Below are 20,270 nucleotides of genomic sequence, written 5' to 3' on the forward strand. Positions count from 1 at the left end.
CTATGCTAATATAACAATTTAAATTTATGCTAACTTAAGAAACCTTATTGATGTTTGGGAATGACATAGACACTTGTCATGTGGAAACCTCATTCCTTTTATCATAATTCTTTTTAAAGAGGGCCAAAGCAAGAAGAGGTAAATTGTTTTCTTCTTTATTTTTTTAGTGAAAATTATAGAGACAAAGAAAAATTAAAATTTCTAGTAAACTTTAAAGTATAATGCCTGAGATTTGGTTTAATAGGTGAGACAACAAGCCTGCCTAAGTGTTGGTGGGACCTCTCATATCATAGGAGGGTCTTATTTACATAATACAATAACAATAACTACCATTTGGGTGCTTACTATGTGCAAGACAGTACTTGAATTCATAATCATACTTGATCTTCTCAACGATATTGTGAGATAGAAACAATCGTAATTTTATTCAGCATCATACAGTTGGGGTAGTTGAGGGACGAGTTAAAATTTAAGTCATATGAAGTGACCTTGCTCCTCCCATTGCAGATTTGAATTCAGGTGGTTAAGATTCAAGAGGGGGTGCCCTTAACCTCTAAGCTGTGAGTGAAGAAGCAGAACTTCACCCCCTCTCAGCTCTTGGCCCTGATAGACTCTGAGATGTCAATTTTAGAGGGCATCAACTCTTTATGCTCTTTTTTTTTTTTTTTTTTTTTAACAAATGTGCTGCTCACACCACACATCAGCAAGTGTAACACGATGATGATCATCTTAAACAAGAGGTCAGAATATCTGCTAGTACTCACTGCATCCAACTGGAGCCACATCTTTAATGACATTTTCTCATTCTTGTTTTTCCACTCAATTTTTTATTTAGAACAAATTTCAGATATACAAAAAACTAAACAAATAGTAAAATGAACCTCACATGCCTTCCACCCCGATTCAGCAATGCCAAATTTGCTTTTCCCCCAAATTTTCTCTTTCCTCCCTCTCCCTCTCTCTATATGCATATGTACTTCCCCTCTTCCTTCCCATTTTCTTCCCTCCCCTTTTAAAACTAAGTTGCATGCCTCATGACACTTCTAAACACTCTGTAAGCCTATTCTGACAATTAGGACATTATTTTTGTAATCCCAACATCTTTATCACAGTTAAGAAAATTTATAAGAATTTGTTCTTTATATCACCTAATATTCAGTTTATATTAAAATTTTCAGGATAGACCAACTGTCCCCAAACCCCCTCTGAACTAGGATCCAGTTAAAATTCATGGTTTGGATTTATTACTTTTAATTTAGAAAACTCTTTCCACATTTTTTTCTAAACACCTCATTCAATTCTGACACTGATGCCTTGAAGAAGGCCCCACGAGTCCCGTTTTGTAGAATTAGAAACTGAGGTCATGTGGTGAAGACATTCACCCAAGGTCACAAATCTGGTAAGTGACAGAACCAGTATGAGGTTTTGATCTTCTGGGTTTTAATTCCATCTTTTTGGTGACATCATGATAGATTGCAAGGCCAAGGAAGTGGTGACCACTGACAGTGTCATCGAAAACTGACTTTGAAAATGTGGGTAATGGAAATAGGTGAAGATACTAATACACACATTTCAACACAAGTTGCTCCTTTTGCAAAGGTTTATTTCTAATTAATATCATAAATGGCATCAAAATCCAGCCATCAGTGCCCAGCTATTCTTTCTTGCATTAAGTATAAATATGATTAGTATGTCATTTCATTGCTGAGTAACCACAATGAAAGTGACTAAATTCAGAATTAATTTTCTCATAGATACTACTGTGTCTGAGTTTAGTTTTCTATATCCACCTTTAAAACCATAGCCCCTTGCACAAAGCCATATGCGTTTAAAATAGAAATCCAGTTAATAGTCAACAATTTGATTAGGTGTCCTAACAGGCCAGTTTTGCAAATGGTTTATAAACCTCGTAAGACCAATCAAAATTCATCTTGTAGGTGCTCAGTAAACATGTGTAGTGAATAAATGAACTTGTGGGTTAGCATTTTCATTAGTCCTGTGTCATTTTCTAGAGTTATCCTTGAGTCTTTCTAGGCCTTCTACCATCTACTTTGACTTCACTGCTCTACCAAGTTTGTGTAGTAATTTTCCTATAACATACAATAATTATCCTGCAGCATATAATAGCCTATAACATATAATAAATATATAGTAAATAAAGTAAATATATACTAGGTATAGTATTAGAATTTTCTCACATAAAAAGAACAAAGAGGGAGGAGAAAAGAGAGGAAGATTTAAAAATTCACATTTAGGACCACTTTCATATATCTTAAGCTTTGGATATGACTGCTGTTTTTATGTCTATTGAAATCCAAGTCAGAGTTTCCAAAACAATTTGTGAAAACAATTCCTCATTTATTGTGCCTTGTAGTTTCATTTATAAGTAATGAAAATAGGACCTTTTATTTGCTGTTTCTTTCTCTGGTTTTTGCAAGCGAATGATTGCATTTCTTTACATTATTGGATAAAAGCTAAATACATTACACTTTCAACAAACTATTTTATAATTTAAGATTGAAAGGTCATGCATTGTTTTTGAGCAGGCAGACCATTGCTGTAGAGTTGAAGTGTAGGTCAAGTTTCATTTTTAAATGCCTTTGGTCAGATATTTTCCTGATAATTGGAGAAATGGTCTCTGAGGGCCAGTTTTACCTTGTGGCTGGGAACCCTAGCTGGATTCAGAGTCCAGTGATACTATACAGAATAACCACGGCAAAAGGTCCCCTTCTCTTTTGCACAGCAGGTAGTGTCACAATCTGCCCTCCACACATTTGTTTAAAGATAATAGAGATGCCAAAAGAGTGAACATTCTGGTTAGGAATTGCAAATAATATATGAAAAAGCAGGGTTGTATTTTAGACTGAATTAGTAATTTGGATATATGTAGACCCACACTAAACAGCAGCATTTCTTAAGCACATACTACTAACCATGCTTGTTAGTGTTTTCTCTTGATGAAGTGAGAAACTTTGCTGCTTTTAAGAATTTTTGAGTTATAAAGAAGCCATACCTCTGGTTTCTGTACATTACAATGTTTGGTAGCTGATTTATTTTTGATACATCTTTTAGGATTACGTTTGATACAGGTGATTTGTTCAACAGCATTACAAGCTGCAGGCATCCTCTCTTCGGACATGAATGAAATGTTGTCCAACTGAAATCACTGTCTGTAACTCAATTTCTTTTTCTCATCACTTCTCAAGTGTTTTGTTTTTTTTTTAGTTATCCCACATTTCATAAAGAGATGTAAAACTACACCTTAAAAAATGAATGTCTTTATAGCTACTGGCCTTTATTTAAATATGGTGGCATAAACTCTACGTCTGACCTTTTAAAATGTATGATTACCTAGAATGTTAAAATTTTGCTATTTAAAAATTATTTTATCTTTAAATTTAAAAAATGAAATACTTTTCCTGTAAATTCATGGTTTCACTTAGTTCATAATTGGTGAAAAGGTGAGATCATATTTCTGACTGTGCTTGTTCTTGAGGTAAAGCTCAACAAATATTTGTGGGGTTCTTATTGTAGACACCCTAGTAGATTCAGAGTCTAGTGACAGTGGGCTACAAGGAATGTGGTGGGCTCACAAAGAAGTTTAATCCACAATCTCTGTGCTGCTAATTATTAATACCCCATAAAAGCTGTTCAGAAATGTGTAGCATCAACCCAGAACTCCCATACGATTTTAGTGATAATAAATCCATTCAGGTTTTTTCTGCTCTCATGTGCAAAAGCAATCATTTTCCCTAGAATTAGATTAAGTAGAAATAGAGAAAGTAATTGTTTTGAATTCTTTTTCTAATTAGTACACTAAAATTAAATCATTGCTGTAGTTAATTGATAAATCTGGGTGTATAAGAGCACCTTGTACTATTCTTGCAACTTTCCTGAAGTTTGAAATTATATCAAAATGTAAAGAAATTTCCACTGATACTCCTAGGAATTATGAAAGTTGGATTAAAATGATATTCGAAGTAGATAATTCTCATAATGAGAGAAAATTCGAAGAAATCTGAAAACTCATGTTGAATTTAAGTTACTCCTTTGCTCAGAGTATGGCAGTATTATTAGATATGGTGACACATCAGTTGAGCAACACGTGTTTTGAGAGTATGTATTTTCTATGGTATTAGAGCACTGAAGAATTTAAGATAACTTCTCAATCATATTCTGAACCAATATCTTTATCTTTTGAAAAAAGAACAAGAAATGTGATTTTCAGAATTCTTTTCAGAGATAAAATATGTCAAAAGTCCATCTTTAATCATTAGAACAGATAGGTAATACCTTCTACCCTTTTCGTTTGTAAAGACTCAGAAAAAGCTTGATATATTTATGTGTTAGAGAGATGACTGTAAACAGTTCTTTCAAAATGATTTTTTCATCAGATATATTATCTGTTATATGTAGAAAATTTTATCCATTGGCAAGCCTGTTTACTTTTCAATTTTATAAATGTGCTATTTAAAGGCAGCCTTACCTTTATTGCTCCACCTCACAGTTTCAGTTTGAAATTTTCCTGTGGGTTTGATTCGCCCTTAATGTCTCTAACTGTGTGTTGGAGGTGGTGCCACCTTCTTTAACAACATTTAGAACCAGTTCCAGCTCTGATTAGCTGTGCGTGTCATGCCGACATCTAGCGCAGTGCATGTGCATGGTGATTAATCCTCATTATTTGCTGATGAATTATTGTGAAAGCATATTAATGAACTATAAAGCCCTTCAGAAGTAGAACGTATTTTATATATAGTTGTTCTTTACAAAGAGGCATAGCTCATGTCCTGGAGGACTTTAAAATCTTGTTGATATTTGTAATCGTAGACTATATTGATTGCCTGGGCTTTAGAAGATGTTTGTAATTTATTTCAAACAAAAAAATATTTTCTCCTTCCCTCCCAAAACTGACCTTCAAAAACAAGTCCTAGTCGGAATGAGTGGATGAAACAAGACTTCCTTACCAATGCCGTAGCATAGCTATTTTCTTTAGCTGCTCGACAGTGAATGTTCATGGGCTAAAAATGAGGATTTCTGAGGCAAATGTATTTTTTTTGTTTTGTTTTGCTTTGTTTTGGAGGCGGAGTCTTGCTCTGTTGCCCAGGCTGGAGTGCAGTGGTAGGATCTCGGCTGACTGCAAGCTCCCTCCCGGGTTCATGCCATTCTCCCACCTCAGCCTCCCAAGTAGCTGTGACTACAGGCACCAGCCACCATGCCCAGCTAATTTTTTTGTATTTTTAATAGAGACGGGGTTTCACTGTGTTAGCCAGGCTGGTCTCGATCTCCTGACCTTGTGATCTGGTCGCCTCGGCCTCCCAAAGTGCTGGGATTACAGGCGTGAGCAAATGTTTTTTAAAATTAATATTATCAAAGAGTTAATCTTATAATTTGCCAGTGTTATTGACAGAGGAGTCTTTCTGGCTGGGTTAGTATGGGGGGTTTCATTTTAAGCGAGGCATAAATAGTTTCTTTGCAGCTTGTGCCTTGGTTTAGATCACTTTCAGAAACCATAAAAAAGAAAAAAAACACATTTTTTTTTTATTTTTATTTTTATTTTTTTACTTTTATTTATTTATTTATTTTTTTGAGACGGAGCCTGTATCTGTCACCCAGGATGGAGTGCAGTGGTGTGATCTCAACTCACTGCAACCTCCGCCTCCCGGGTTCACTCCATTCTTCTGCCGAGTAGCTGGGACTACAGGCGCCTGCCACAACGCCCGGCTAATTTTTGTGGTTTTGGTAGAGACGGAGTTTCACCGGGTTAGCCAGGATGGTCTCAATCTCCTGATCTCATGATCTGCCCGCCTCGGCCTCCCAAAGTGCTGGGATTACAGGCGTGAGCCACTGCGCCTGGCCAAAACAAAAAACAAAAAACAAAAAACAAAAAAAAACCACATTTCTTTTGAAATGAAAAAAGAAATTCCTCATGTGTTAACAGTTTAAAGTGTTCTATAGATATACTCCGACTGGGGAGGAAGTTGCTTTTTGGCAAGAGTATTTCTTTTCTTCTTCTTCTTTTTTTTTTTTTTCTTTTGAGAGAGAGTCTTGCTCTTGCTCTTGCTCTTGTCACCCAGGCTGGAGTGCAGTGGCGTGATCTCGGCTCACTGCAGCCTCTGCCTCCTAGGTTCAGGTGATTCTCTTGCCTCAGCCTCTTGAGTAGGTGGGATTACAGGCACATGCCACTATGCCTGGCTAATTTTTTATTTTTAGTAGAGACGGAGTTTCACCATGTTGGTCAGGTTGGTCTTGAACTCCTGACCTTGTGGTCTGCCTGCCTGGGCCTCCCAAAGTGCTGGGATTACAGGCGTGAGCCACAGTGCCCGGCCTGGCAAGAGGTATTTCAAACTATCTGTTTAGATTGTGTACTCCTTACTTTGAAAGAAGAAGACATGCCTGTAACTTTTTTTCCCCATGTTAAGGATCTTTAGCATGCATTTCTCTCTAAAGGTGACCATGGGTTCTAATTTTGATACTGAGAAGCTATGACTCCTTAAAGTTTTTCTTGGTTCTAATTCAGTTACTGACCTGCTGAATCTTGGCCCTCGTGCTTTTTGAGTTTGTGTGTGATTATCTGTCGGATAAGACCGTGGGCTAGATGGTCTCTCAGCTTCCGTTCAACTCTAACAATTCCAGTATTTTCCATGTTGAGTATCCTTTAATCAGTGTTTCCTGTATTTTTTCATTGCCACTTAATGTATTCTCCTTCAGAGGCATGGTGCATACAATTTCATGGATCTTTCTACACTAATAGTAGTACTATGGGAATTCTGAACACCACAGCATGGACATTTAATATTTCAGAGTGTGATTATTATTAGAATGTATTTTTCCATAAAAACATAGAATTTATAAATAACATTTCATGGAAGGATAACAAAAGATGGACTAATTTGATTCTGATTGAGTCAAATGGAAAGGGAAATAGGAGAAAATTTCTATTCAGAAGGCTTTATGTCATGTATATCAATATCATATTGAACATGAGGCTATTATTGGCCATTTTACCTTTTATCTATTATGGTATGTATATGTACTCACAGTACTAAAAAAGATGTCACCAAGTCAAATGAAACTGCATTCTTACTTTTGTTCCCTATCAGTGCTGGAATTCTGCATAATTATCCCATTTAGGTGGCTCTCCCATTCCTCAGTTCAGCCCTAGCCTTTGACATATTATATAATATATTAAATACTACACACCCCAGTTCACATCTACTTTTGCCTCAAAGGCTCCCATCCCTAATTGTATCTATCTGTCGACCTCCAGCCTGTCCTTAATACCTCCTCTATGAGACCTTCCCCTCCCATCCCACCTGGGTGGGATTTGTCCCTCGTGAACATGTGTAGCACTTTCCACCCTTCTCACGACATTGAGAAACATTAAGATATTCTTGGTGTGCTATAGAGAATGAACAAACTATTTCTGATTTTACTTCCTTGACCTCAGAAATGATACTGTTTTGTACCCATTCTTTCTCCAGATAACGAAGCTGAAAATAGATAGCAATCCTTTTGCCAAAGGATTCCGGGATTCCTCCAGGCTCACTGACATTGAGAGGTAATGAGAATTTTCTGTTTACTTTCTTGTTCAGATAAGATCAAGAGAAGAGGGAGTTTGTAACAACACACTCCTTTCGACACCAGAGAATCATAACCTTACTATGTATAGTCTTCTATTCTCTGTGCCCCATTCCTGGTACATATGCAACTGCTTAAGTCTGACAGCTACTGTGACTGGATCTATTATATGCTTAATTTCTGAGTGAAATAGTTTCTTTGGTCAGGACATTTATTCTACTATAAAAAATAGGGCTTTGTTGTTATTAAAGACTTAGTGCTCTTGATATTCTTAAGCTTCATGTCTCAATGAGTGGCAGTCTGTAGAGAAACAGAACCGTGATAGCCTTTTACCTTCCCAAGTAGATATATTTGCTAACACAAAGAGTGTAAGGGTAGTTTGGAATTTTAAAACAAGGAGATGTAATTTAGTTCAAGGTCACATAATTTTACCAATATAGTAGACTGCTTATATTTAATAGGAGAGACATCAGGCAGGCCTCAGGACCTCTAAGAAGACAAGTGAAATCATGTGCCTGTAACTTACCCTACTTTTTACTCAATTAAAATGGTTCATGCAGTTTGAGACCATTGAGGTGATGAGTAATTACTATACGGAGATACATATTTTGCCCAGTGTGAACGTCAAAAATTGTTTTTCAAAGAGAAGACTTTTAAACCTGACTGATTATTTGTACTTCTTAAACACACTAATTCTTTTATGTGGCCCAATGTCTTGGTTGACCAGGGAAGTTCCCTAGCCACCAGAACCACTGATTTACTTTATCTCTACATCTTTGTGTAATTTCCCTACTAACTGCTGCACATTTCTGCTGCACTCTTTGTTACCCACATAGCCACATCTCCTGACCTCAGCACTTCTGTCTAACCTATCTTGGCAACTCAAATTAAGAGATAATTACGTATTTTAACAACCCCTGTCTCAGCCTTCCTAAGCCTTCGCAAATGGCAGAATGTGAGGTGGAGGTTTGATTTAGGGGAACAGCCTTAGAGGCTCAGTGGGGAAACAGAGGAGCTAGCAGGAGAGGCTGAATGTTGGGCAGGAACTATGGGATTTGAGCAGAAAAGAAAGATTAAATAGTTGGAGAACTTGACAAGTTGGTTGAAAGTGTTGAGATCAAGAAAAGAAACTTGAGCTTGTGATTGAAAATCCATTGCAAAGTGCAGAGAGAAGGCAAGTGGTAACTCTCAAATTAGGTGGGGTACAAGTCACTGAGAATGTGCTACCAGCAGTGGGGGTAACAAAGGAGTCCACTTGCAAAAGGCAACTTCATTTAGGCATGACTTTATTTCCTGTTTCTGAGGGCCAGAAGCCCTGCTGCAGTGGGTTTATGCAGTGGGGATTGTTCTAAGTGAACTTTTTCTCAGTTTTATTCAGGTATGAAGTAAGAATGGAGACAGTGATGCAGTGGGGTGATAGTGATCTGCTTTTATAGTGTGTGTCATATTTTTCTGTCTCAGACCATGGGGGTACGTACGATATATTGGGAGAAAAAAAAGTTAGGGCTTAGAGTCTCACCTCTGCCTTCTCCTGGGTGAGTGACCCTGAAGAAGTCACCAGACTTCCGAGTCTGTTCCCTCATCTAGAAAATGGAAAAAATAACCCTGCTCACCTCAGAGGTTTATTCTGAGAATCAGATAAACTGGCATTTATGACAGCATTTTATAAATCTAAAAATGTAAAATAATTACAAGTTCTTCATCTTGTTATATGAGCATTTCATCTAACAACTTTTATCCCACGTAACTCTATGTTTCATAGTCTTAATAAACTACTCCTAGAGTAAAAATAGCCTTGTAGTTGCACATGGGTTTACAAGATAGGAGGTACTCAGTCTGACTGCTCTTTAGAACGGCAGATTTGATAATGCATGCGGCCACATTTTCCACTTATTGAATAAGCATCCTGATGTGGGAGCACTCACATGTACACGAAGCTAAGTAGCTTTCAATGGTCTGAGGGCAAAGACAGCACTCTTTACATGACTAGCTGAAAGTTTGCAAGATGACCTAAGTAGTGTGAAATTGGCCAAGGTTTTGGATTTCATTTCCAGATATTTAAGTCTGAATTTTTCATAAACAGCCTTTGGGGATGGGACAAATCAGATCAATTGATCTTTAGAGACCTAAAGAAATTAAATTAGTCTGGAGTCAGTTACTGCACTAAACCATCTAGTAATTGAATTGCTCCTTGTAACTGATTGAAAACAGCCCTATCCTTAACAATATAGGGAGCTTTTCTTTATAAGAGATCTGAGAGAAAAACACATCTTTTTATGACATGATGACAGATATTGCACTTTTCTAACCTAATTGAATATGATGTTATAAATATGTGACCTTAATGATTTCAAGTTTCCTGTTTCAGATTTACAACTTAATGTGTGGGACACCCAAACAAAAATGCCTTTAGGATTGGATCTGTTTGCCTGTACCTCAAAATTCACAGTTTTAATCCTTCTACAGCTACACAAGCTTTTGGGATACTCTTAAAGGTGTTTTAGTTTTCTTGCTCTAATCTTATTAGGTTCCATTGAGGTACTTGAATGTCTCACTTTGTGTGTAGCCTTACTCTTCAGGGACATCGTCTTTCTCATTTCTAAAAGAAAACCCACCTCACTGGCAAAAATAGAAAGTATTTTCATTACTGCTTTGTAATATACCTACCATGGTCAACCAGGAAGCAAACCAAAAGCCCAAAGGGATATCTTTATATAATCTAATGTCTAGTTTCTCAGATTGGGGAAACAATTATTGGCTGGTTTCATATAATAAGCTTTAGACAGTCATTCAGTTGGCATTTTGTGTTTCTTTTTTGGGGGGAGGTGCGGTTAACTTCGTCCAGTACACTTCTGAGAAAGGAAAAATAACTGGGAGGAGTTATCTATGTTGTATTCAAAATTAAGTTTCTTTCATTAATTTTTTTCTTTCTACTAAAAGAGTTTGTGTGCATTGCCAAAAAATCAGAAAATACGGACAAGTAAGAAAAAGAGCATAAAAAAGCAGTGAAACCCCATTTTCTTAGAGATGACCGCTGGCAAAACCCATTATATATTCTTTCAGATACTTTCTTATGCATGTGTGAACATTTACTTCCTTTAAAGTTTATCTTGCCAACTATATTATTTTTAATTTTCCCCCTTAATATAAATAGATATGTATCTGCAGTATACTTTTTATCGGCTTTCTAATTTTCCATTATGTGCTGTAATTTATTTGACTAATCCTCTGCATTAGTTATTTAGGTTTCTGATTTTTCGCTGTCACAGATAGTGCCAGGAGGAAAATACGTATCTTTATACATCTTCTTAATTATTACCGTAAGATAAATATCCACAAAATTAAAATGCTGAGTCAAAGGATTTTTTTTTAATCATAGTATTATTGTTAATTGTTAAAAAATTTGGAAAAAGAACCCAAATATTCAATAATAGGAGAATGGTTTAATAAACTTCATAGCCATGCAATAGAGGTTTTAGAAATTGTGGTAAAATATATATAACATAAAATTGACCATTTTAACCATTTTAAAGTGTACAATTCAGTGACATTAAGTACATTCATGATGTCGCAAAACCATCACTGCTATCCGTTTCCAGAATGTTTTCATCATCCCAAATGGAAACTCTGTACCCATTAAAATAACTTCCAATTTACTGTCCCTTTGAGGCCCTGGTAATCTGTATCCTACTTTCTGCATCTATGAATTTATCTAGTCTGGGTACCTCATATAAGTGGAAAGATGTATAGTCATGAGTCACTTAACAGGAGGGCTGCTTTCTGAGAAATGCATTGTTTGGAGATTTTGTCATTGTGAAAACATCATAGAGTGTATTTACACAAACCCAGATGGTACAGCCTACTACACACGTAGGCTATTTGGTATGGCCTATTGATCCTAGACTACAAACCGTACTGTGTTGCATGTTACTGTACTGAATACTGCAGGCAGCTGTAATGCAAGGGTAGGTATTTATGAACCTAAACATTAAAAAGGCATAGTAAAAATACAGTATAAAACATAAAAAGTGGTACACCTGTATAGGGCACTCACCATGAATGGAGCTTAAGGTCTGGAATTTGCACTGGGTGAGTGGTCAGTGAATATGAAGGCCTAGGACATTACTGTACTCTACTGTAGACTTTATAAACACTGTACACTTAGGCTATACCAAATTTATAAAGAATATTTTTCTTTAAGGATAAATTCACCTTAGCTTATTGTAACTGTTTTACTTTCTAAACTTTTTAACTTTTTGACTCTCCTGTAAGAGATTAGCTTAAAACATACACATTGTACAACTGTACAAAAACATTTTTCTTTATATCCCTATTCTGTAAGTTATTTCAATTTTTTTTTTTTTTTTTTTTTTACTTTCTAAACATTTTTATTAAAACCTAAGACATCATCAGACACAGCAGGCCTACCGTGGGTCAGGATAATCAATATCACTGTCTTACACCTCCACATGTTCTGTCACTGAACGTCTTCAGGGGCAATAACACACATCTCCTGTAATGATAATGCTTTCTTCTGGAATACCTGCCAGAGGATCTGCCTGAGACTGTTTCACAGTTAACTTTTTTTTTTTTTTTGATAAGTAGAAGGAGTACACCGTGAAATAATTATAAAAATTATAGCATAGTACATATACAAACCAGTAACATCATTGTTATCACTATCAAGTATGATGTACTTTATACAAACGTGTGAGTAACGTGTTATGCTGCTGCATTATGATGGCTGTGATGTCACTAGGTGATAGACGTTTTTCAGCTCCATTCTGATGTTAGGGGACCACTGTCATATACATGGAATGTTGTGAGCTGAAACATTGTTATGTGGCACATGACTGTATGTGTTTTTAAGGCATTTTATGCATACTGCCAAGTTTCCTTCAGGAAAGGTTGTTCACAGCAGTTACCCATTCCTTTATGCCTTTGTCAGACATGATCATCGTCTTTTCATCTTTGCCAGTTTCATAGGTGAACATTTGTATTTTCTCCTGGGAATTGGCCTGTTTATGTCCTTAGGTCTTTTTTTTTTTTTTTTTTGGATTGTTCACCTTGTTCTCTAAATGAGCTATAAAAGCTACTTATGTATCAAGGGTATTAGTATTTTATTGTTCATGTATGTTGGAATCATTTTACCAGTTTGAAAATTAGCTTTTTATTTATGCTTTTGGTACATAGATGGTTTTATCACCAATCTGTTGCTCTCGTTCTTTGATTTCTATCCTAGAAAACTTTTCTCACTCCAAAATAATAAAAACATTTACTATAGATTTTCTAATCACCTTACTGTTTTTTAGTTTTTCATTTAAACCTTTGACTTGTGTAGTATTTATTTTGGTGAACATTATAAAATAGACATATAACTTTATGTTTTTACAAGTGGCCTGAATACTATGAATATGTATTGACTAATGTATTCATTTCCCACTTATTTTTCACTCTCCCTTTGTCATATGCTGTACCAAATTCTTATGCATATTAGTTCTTACAGTCTGTTTGTTGAGCTGCCAGTATGATATTGTTGTAATTTTCTTAAATTGTAAATACTTGATATTTAAATATCTGATATGGCAAATTCCAATCTTTTTTTACTTGTCATTTTAAAAATTTCTTGATAGTCTTTGATCTTTATGCTTCCAGTCTTTGAAATCCTTTTGTCAGGTTTTCTACATAAATGTTATGGGAATTTAGCTTAGACTTGTGTTGAATTTATATAACAACCTGGGAGGGAAAATTGATATCTTAACAGTGATATCAGTATTCAAAGACACAAATTCCTATTCTCATCTATGAATATGTAATATGTTTGTCCTCTTTCTGAAATCTCCTGTGTTATGTAGCAGTTTGCCATTTTCGAGTTTGTAAGTTCTGCACAGATGTTCTTAGGCACACATCTAGGCCTATGATAGCTGCTCTGTCTGATACAACAGCTGCTGGCCACAGGTGGCTAGTGAGGATGTGAAATACACTGTTAAGTGTGGCAAACACACAAACAGGTTAGCTAACTACCAAAAATCACTAAAATTTGAAGACTCAATATGAAAAAAAATCATTTAAAAATATCAATTAGATATATTGTAATAATAATTTGGGTTATTGTGTTTTAATATAAAATATATTTTTAATATATATTTTTTAATGTGGCAACTGAGCTTATCTAAAATTACATATGTGACTCACATTACATTTTTATTGGAAAACACGAGAGAGATTTTTTGGAGGTGCTTACTTTTGTAAATAGAATTTTAAATTAGAAATCTGCCTAATTTAGTCTGCAAAAAGCTGTTGATTCCTATGTGTCTGGCATTCTGCCATTTTACTGAACTTAAAAAATCAGTTTTAATAAATTTTCATTTTAGTCTCTTGTGTTTTCTAGTTAAATTGCTATCTCATTTGCAAAAATTATGATTTTATCTCTTCCTTTCTAATAGTTATACTTTAAAAATCTTTTTCTTGTTTTATTACACTGATTAAAATTTCTGGGACGCCATTGAAAGATAATAATAGTTGGCATTTTTGTCTTGTTCTTGATTCATTATGTATGGTTTTTGGTGGCTGTTGGTTTCAGAAGAATATTCTTTATTATACCAAAGCAATAACTTTCATACCTAAGTTAATGATTTTTATCTTAACATTAATTGAATTTATACTAAATGATCTTTTAACATCTATTGAGATTATTTCCTTTTCTAAAATTTTAAATGACATTATAATATAGTCATATTGTCTATGTTGAACCATCCTTATATTCCTGCCTGGATTTTTATCTGTTTTCTTAAGTTACTGGATTTAAACTACTTATATTTTATTTAAGACCTTTTGTATCAGTCTCAAAACAATTATTTGATTTTGTACCTTCTCTTGTCAGTTTTTGGTATTGGTTTCTGCTAATTTGTTCAAATTAATTGAAATATTTTCCTTCCTTTTATTGTCAGAATCAGTTTGAATAGCAAAGAAATGATCATTTACCTGAAGATTTTATAATCTTGTCCATAAATTCACCTGGGTGCAGTATTCTTTTGGGGAATACTACTTTAACAACTTTCTTAGTCTGTTCCATTGTTTATTGGTCAAATATGTGTTAATATCTGTCCCACGTAATTGTTTTTGTCTCAAGTTCTACTTTAATCTTATATGGCTACCCTTTTTAAATTTTTGCTTTCTTTTGTTTACCCTTTAATTTTTAAAAATCTATAGGACTACAGCAATATTCTCTCTCTCATCAATATCCTGTCATTTTCATTAAGAAGAAACAACCCTTTCTTGACCCCTTTGTCTTTTGAATTGCTGACTTTCCCAGTTATCCACTCCTTAAAGTTCCTCAGAAAAAGTTTTGTATGTTCTCTTTTCCCATTTTTTCCCTCCCTTTCTGTCTTCTACTCTGCCTCTGAGACATTCATCCCCACTACCCTCTAGTCCACCCTTGTCAAAGTCACCAGTGACCTCCTCGTTGCTAAACCCAGTGGTCAGTTCTCAGACCTCATCTTCCTTGGCCTGTCAGCAGCCCTTGGCACAGTTGTTCATTCTCCCCTCTTTCCTTTCTGGGCTTCCTAGACCACTCAGTCTTCTGTTTTTTATTCCACTTCATTTACCATGCTTTCTGTACGTCCCTCATTGATTCTTCCTCATCTCCTTCGTCTGTAAACACCATGTGTTCCAGACCTTAGTCCTTGTACTTCTCAGTCTACATCTGGTCTCTGGGTGCTGTGTCTTGGTTTTATGCCTTTAAGTACCATGATATGCTGATGACTATTGAACTTACATTTCTGGTTCTGGTCTCTCCAGATTCAAATATCTGACTGGCTATTGCTTTTACTTTTCCCTGTCCCCCTAAGAGCACCTCAGATTTCACATACCTATACCTGGCTGCCTAACCACACTCCTCCACACCACCTCTTCCCTTACTGTTCCCATCGTAGCTGCTCATAACCGCATCCTTCTCAGTGTTCTGGCCAAAAAACTTGGAGTCATCTTTGACTCTTCTTTTTCTCATATTTTACACATCCAAACAATTAACTCATCTTGTCAACTAATCCTTCTAGTCCAGAGGAGTCCAACTACTTACTGTCTTCACTGCTACCACTCTGATCTAGGCCACTGTCCTTTCTTTCCTAGATTATTACATTAATTTTCTAACTGATCTCTCCGCCTCCACTCTTATTGGCCTTCATTCAATATTGGCCTTATTTTTATTCAATACAGCCATCAGAATAATCTTCCCAAAGAAAGGAAATTTGATCACATCACTCATACTCAGAGCCCTCCAATTCCTCACCTTTTAATTTAGAGTACAATCTAAAGTCCAGACAAGGCCTCAAAGGTTCTGTAGATTCTACCCCACCTGTCCCAGTTACCTCTCTGAACTCTACTCTCCCCTGCTTGCTGGCTTCACCACACAGACCTGCTTACATCTCTTGAATATGGCGAGGCCTGTCCCAGCCCAAGGGTCTTTAACCTTCCTACTGGATTGTGCTGCCCTGCATATCTGAATGGTCAAAGCCTTTGTATTTTGTTTCCTAACCATATCCCCAGATCCCAGAATGGTGTCTGGCACACAGTGAGCATCCAAATATTTGTTGAGTGAGTGAATGATGTGTCTTTATAAAAACAGCATACAGAGTAGCTGTATTTTTAAAGTCTTATCTAAGGGTCTTTATTTTTCAATAGAAAAACTTAACCCAGCTTCAAGCATTATGATAACTGATATTTTTGGTGGTGTTTCTTTGAACTGTTTCTGCTTTCTGTTTAATATAGCTATTGGCTTTAGTTTTTATTTATTTTTTCTGTCTTTTGTTATATTTATCGAGTTTTCTTTCCTTTATTATTAACAATAATGGCCAACACTCACATGTGCCATGTGTCAGATAATGGGCTATATATATATATATTATTTCAAAAAAAAATCATCTAACAAAGAAACTATTATTCTTATTTTGTAGATGAGATCATGAAAACTTCAAGATGCTAATAATTTATCTAAATTCACATGATTTGTGATAGCTGAACCTTAAACCCAGTTTAGTTAATCTGAAACCAAAATCTTTTCTCTAATGTTCACTATATTCCTTTTTAATAATTACTGCCCTTAAATTCTAATAGAACATCATTGTAAAATTGATATTTCTCAATTTTTTTTTTGCCAAGAATTAAAGTATATGTTTTGTTATCCTATAAAATAGGATACTACTCCTCCCTTAGCCAGTAATTTTTGTTTAAATAATCTGGGACTTAAAATCAGATTTTTAGCCCTTGGTCTTTCTTATCATCTTTCTTAAATTATTTTCTTAATGAACATCAGGATTGTGATAGATTAGCCGCAATTATTTTAAATTTACTTGCAGGCATATTCATTGTTTACTGCTCATTTCTTCTCTACTCTCTTCAATTATTGGAATTGTGTTCGGACTTTATTGTCAGTTGTTGGTAAACATTGAGTAATTGGTTGAGGAATGATATAAGTGGGTCATCTTCTTTATGAGTTCTTGCATAACTGAGAGGCTCCATTGCCATTATGTATGAACCTGACTAGAGTCACAGTCCTTTTGCCTAGAACTCTTTCAACCTTCCTTTTAAGTATTGTTATCTAGTTTTGAAGTATTGTGGAATAAAAGATACCAAACCCATTGTCTTTCTCCGTTGGAAACTTACTTTTTCTTCTCTGTCTGGATAAAATGTTTCTAGAACGTTTTCTCAATCTTTGAAATTCAGAAATTGTGTCAGTATCTGTTCAGTTGTAGTTTTTTAAATTAGTATTTAAATATAATTGAGCCTTTTCAATTGAAAATTCAAGTCTTAATTGATCTCAGGGAAATTTTCTTCTTTTCTTTTTCTTTTGATATTTCTCTCTTTTTTTTTTTTCTTGCCAAGACTGAAAGTGTGTATTTTGTTGTCCTATACAATAGGAAATAGAGATTTTTTTGTACTTCTCCTCCCTCAACAAATCATTTTTGCTTAAATAATCTTGGACTTTGAATTTTATTCATTGGTCTTTCTTATCATCCTTTAGAAATTATCTTCTTAATGTTAATGCAAACGTATGTTGCATCTCCTTAATCTATTCCCCATTTATCTTCTCTCTTTAGATTTTTACTCAGAATTTTGGGAGAACTTCTTATATCTTCTAATTTGCTGATTCTGTTTTCTGCAGCATCTAATATTCTGTCTTCTGTCTTTACCGAGTTCCTTTAAAATGTGAGAATTACTGTTGTGTTATTTCTAAGTGTAATTTTACATGCTCAGATTGTTTCCTTTTCAAATGGCTACTTGTCCCTATTTTATTAATAGAGGGTCTTCTTAAATCTTACTAAAATTTTAAAAGCACAAATTAGAGATTTTAAAATGTGTCCTTCTGTTTCTTGCAATAAGTCTGCTTCAGAAGAAGTCATTTGTTCTGCTCTGTTAATGACTTTTCTTCTTTTGAACTGTTGAATATTTTGTAATGTCCAATTATTTTTCTCTAGCTCATCTGTAGAATAGAATGTCTGTTTAATATTAGGAGCTGAAATTGATTCTGAGTAAAAGCCTGAGGCTGTTTGTTAGATCTTCCAGGTATAGACTGAAGAAGGGGCAACACATTTATTGTTATTTTACCAATGTGGAAATTCTGTTTAAGTTAGAGAGTTGTTACAGATAGATAAGGAAGTCGTTTCTGAAAAAGGAGTGTTGACTTGCCATTGATGTGGCTACCCTCTCTGCCTCAGCAGCTAGAAACCAGCTGGGGCAGTGCTGGTTCCCTCACCCAGCACAGCAGCCTCATGTCCCCCTCCAGAGCTGGCGATGGTGATGGCCCACACTGTTCAGTGTGCCAAATACACCATATGCTGGCTGGGAGGGCTGCCGTGGGATTCCTTCCTCCTAGACTTCAGCTGTGTAGGAACCTGTTCACAAAAGAACTGCTCAAAGATCTGCTTTCATCTTTAACCCCATTCACTCCAAGTTGGGGTTTTGATGAAGTTCCAACAGAAGCCTTGTTTGTTTCCACCCCAGGTATCTTTCTTCCTTACGTGCTGATGGATGGCATGCTGACTGGTGCTGCCCTTACTCCTTAGCTGTGTGTGGCTGAAATATTGTAATATATACTTGGCACCCTCCCTCATTTCTTGAGTTTCTCTTGTTTTCTTGTTCATATTAGTAGGTCAGGGAATTAAATATAAAGGCTTATATCACCCTATTGGTCTAAGATTCATACTGAAAGTCTCTATAAAAGTGATTTTAAAACCACTTGCACTGAATAAAACTTTCAAACACATGAAGTTTGGGCTTAAGCCCAGTGGGATATGGCCCTTTTTGTTCGGAGCTCAAGTGTTCTCTATTAGTTTAGGTGAGGAAGGAGACTTAAGGAAAGCAAGTTGCAAATCTAATATTCTGGGAATTTGTGGGAAATTTGATCTACGTCAGCATAATGAAGAAGTAAATATTTTGGCGTAGTTGCTAAAGAAGTTCATGGTTTGTGAATAATTCCTGGGTCTTTCATAATAATTTAGGGTGCTCGAAAGAAAGTGGTGTTTGGTTCTAACACAGCGTTGGGTTGGGTTGTAGAGTTTTCAAAGCATGTTTCCTTAGGAGCAGTGCAGGGTCAGTGGGGCACACATCTAATCAGGTAAACAGCCTAGAGCAGGGGTTGGCAAACTGCAGCCTGGCACCTGCTGGGTACAGCCCAAAGCTAAGAATGGGTTTCACCTCTTTAAATGGTTGGAAAAGTTTTTTAAAGTAATATTTCCTGACATGTGAAAATAATATGAAAGTAAATTCTATTGCTTACCAATACAGTTTTATTGGAACATGGTCTGTTTTTGTTTTGTTTTGTTTTGTTTTGTTTAAGTATTGTATGTGGCTGTTTTTGTGTTATGATGACAGTGTTGTATGTTTGACAGAGACCATATGACCTGTAAAACTTAACATATTTACTATCTGGCCCTTTACAGAAAAACGTTTGCTGCCCCCTGCTCCCACTAACCCACAGTGTTCCCCTTGAGACCCACATTCTGTAAGAGGAGTCACAGAGCAGACTAGGCTTCTGAGACAGAGGAGGACAGCTGCATCCCCTCTGCTTGGAGGGATGGGATCCAGGAATACAATGGTGCTTAGATGTATCCTAGTTCATCTGGGCTGTTATAACAAAAGACCATAAACAGGGTAGCTTCTAAGCAACGTTTATTTCTTACAACTCTGGAGGCTGGAAAGTCTAAGAGCAAGGCACTGGCAGGTTTAGTGTCTGGTGAGGACATGCACTCTGCTTCATAAATGGTGCCTTCTTGGTGGAAAGGGCAAGTAAGCTTCCTCAGGCTCTTTCATAAGGGCCCTAGTCTCATTCATGAGAGCTCCACCCTCTCATCCTAGTCACCTCTCAAAGGCCTGACCTCTCAATATTGTCACATTGGTGATTAGGTTTCAACACATGAATCTTCAGGGGACATAAATGTTCAGACTATAATAGATGTCAGAACAAAGAGACAGAACTCAAGGAGTGAATTTTATTTCTGGAAAATAGAGCAACATATTATAATATTACAATCCTGTAAAAATGGAAATAACTTTATATTTAATTATTAGTATGTGCTTTATTCTTTCTCACATATAAAATAAATAGTAAAAACATATTTTAAAATTATATACTAAAGCATACCCTGGTATTTTGATTTTAAACTTCCAGACTACAATTAATTGGTTTTCTAGGA

At 35.8% G+C, this 20,270-nt stretch overlaps 1 protein-coding gene across 1 annotated transcript in view; it reads left to right on the plus strand.

The window, feature by feature from the left end:
- Window positions 1–20,270, plus strand: part of TBX20 (T-box transcription factor 20) — a 54,106-nt gene that overhangs the window by 15,566 nt on the left and 18,270 nt on the right. The window contains exon 6 of the mRNA XM_005549809.5: window positions 7,482–7,558. Coding sequence (XP_005549866.1) covers window positions 7,482–7,558 — 77 coding nt within the window. The remainder of the gene's footprint in view (window positions 1–7,481; window positions 7,559–20,270) is intronic.

This window comes from Macaca fascicularis, chromosome 3 (assembly GCF_037993035.2).
Source record: "Macaca fascicularis isolate 582-1 chromosome 3, T2T-MFA8v1.1".
Lineage (NCBI taxonomy): Eukaryota > Metazoa > Chordata > Mammalia > Primates > Cercopithecidae > Macaca > Macaca fascicularis.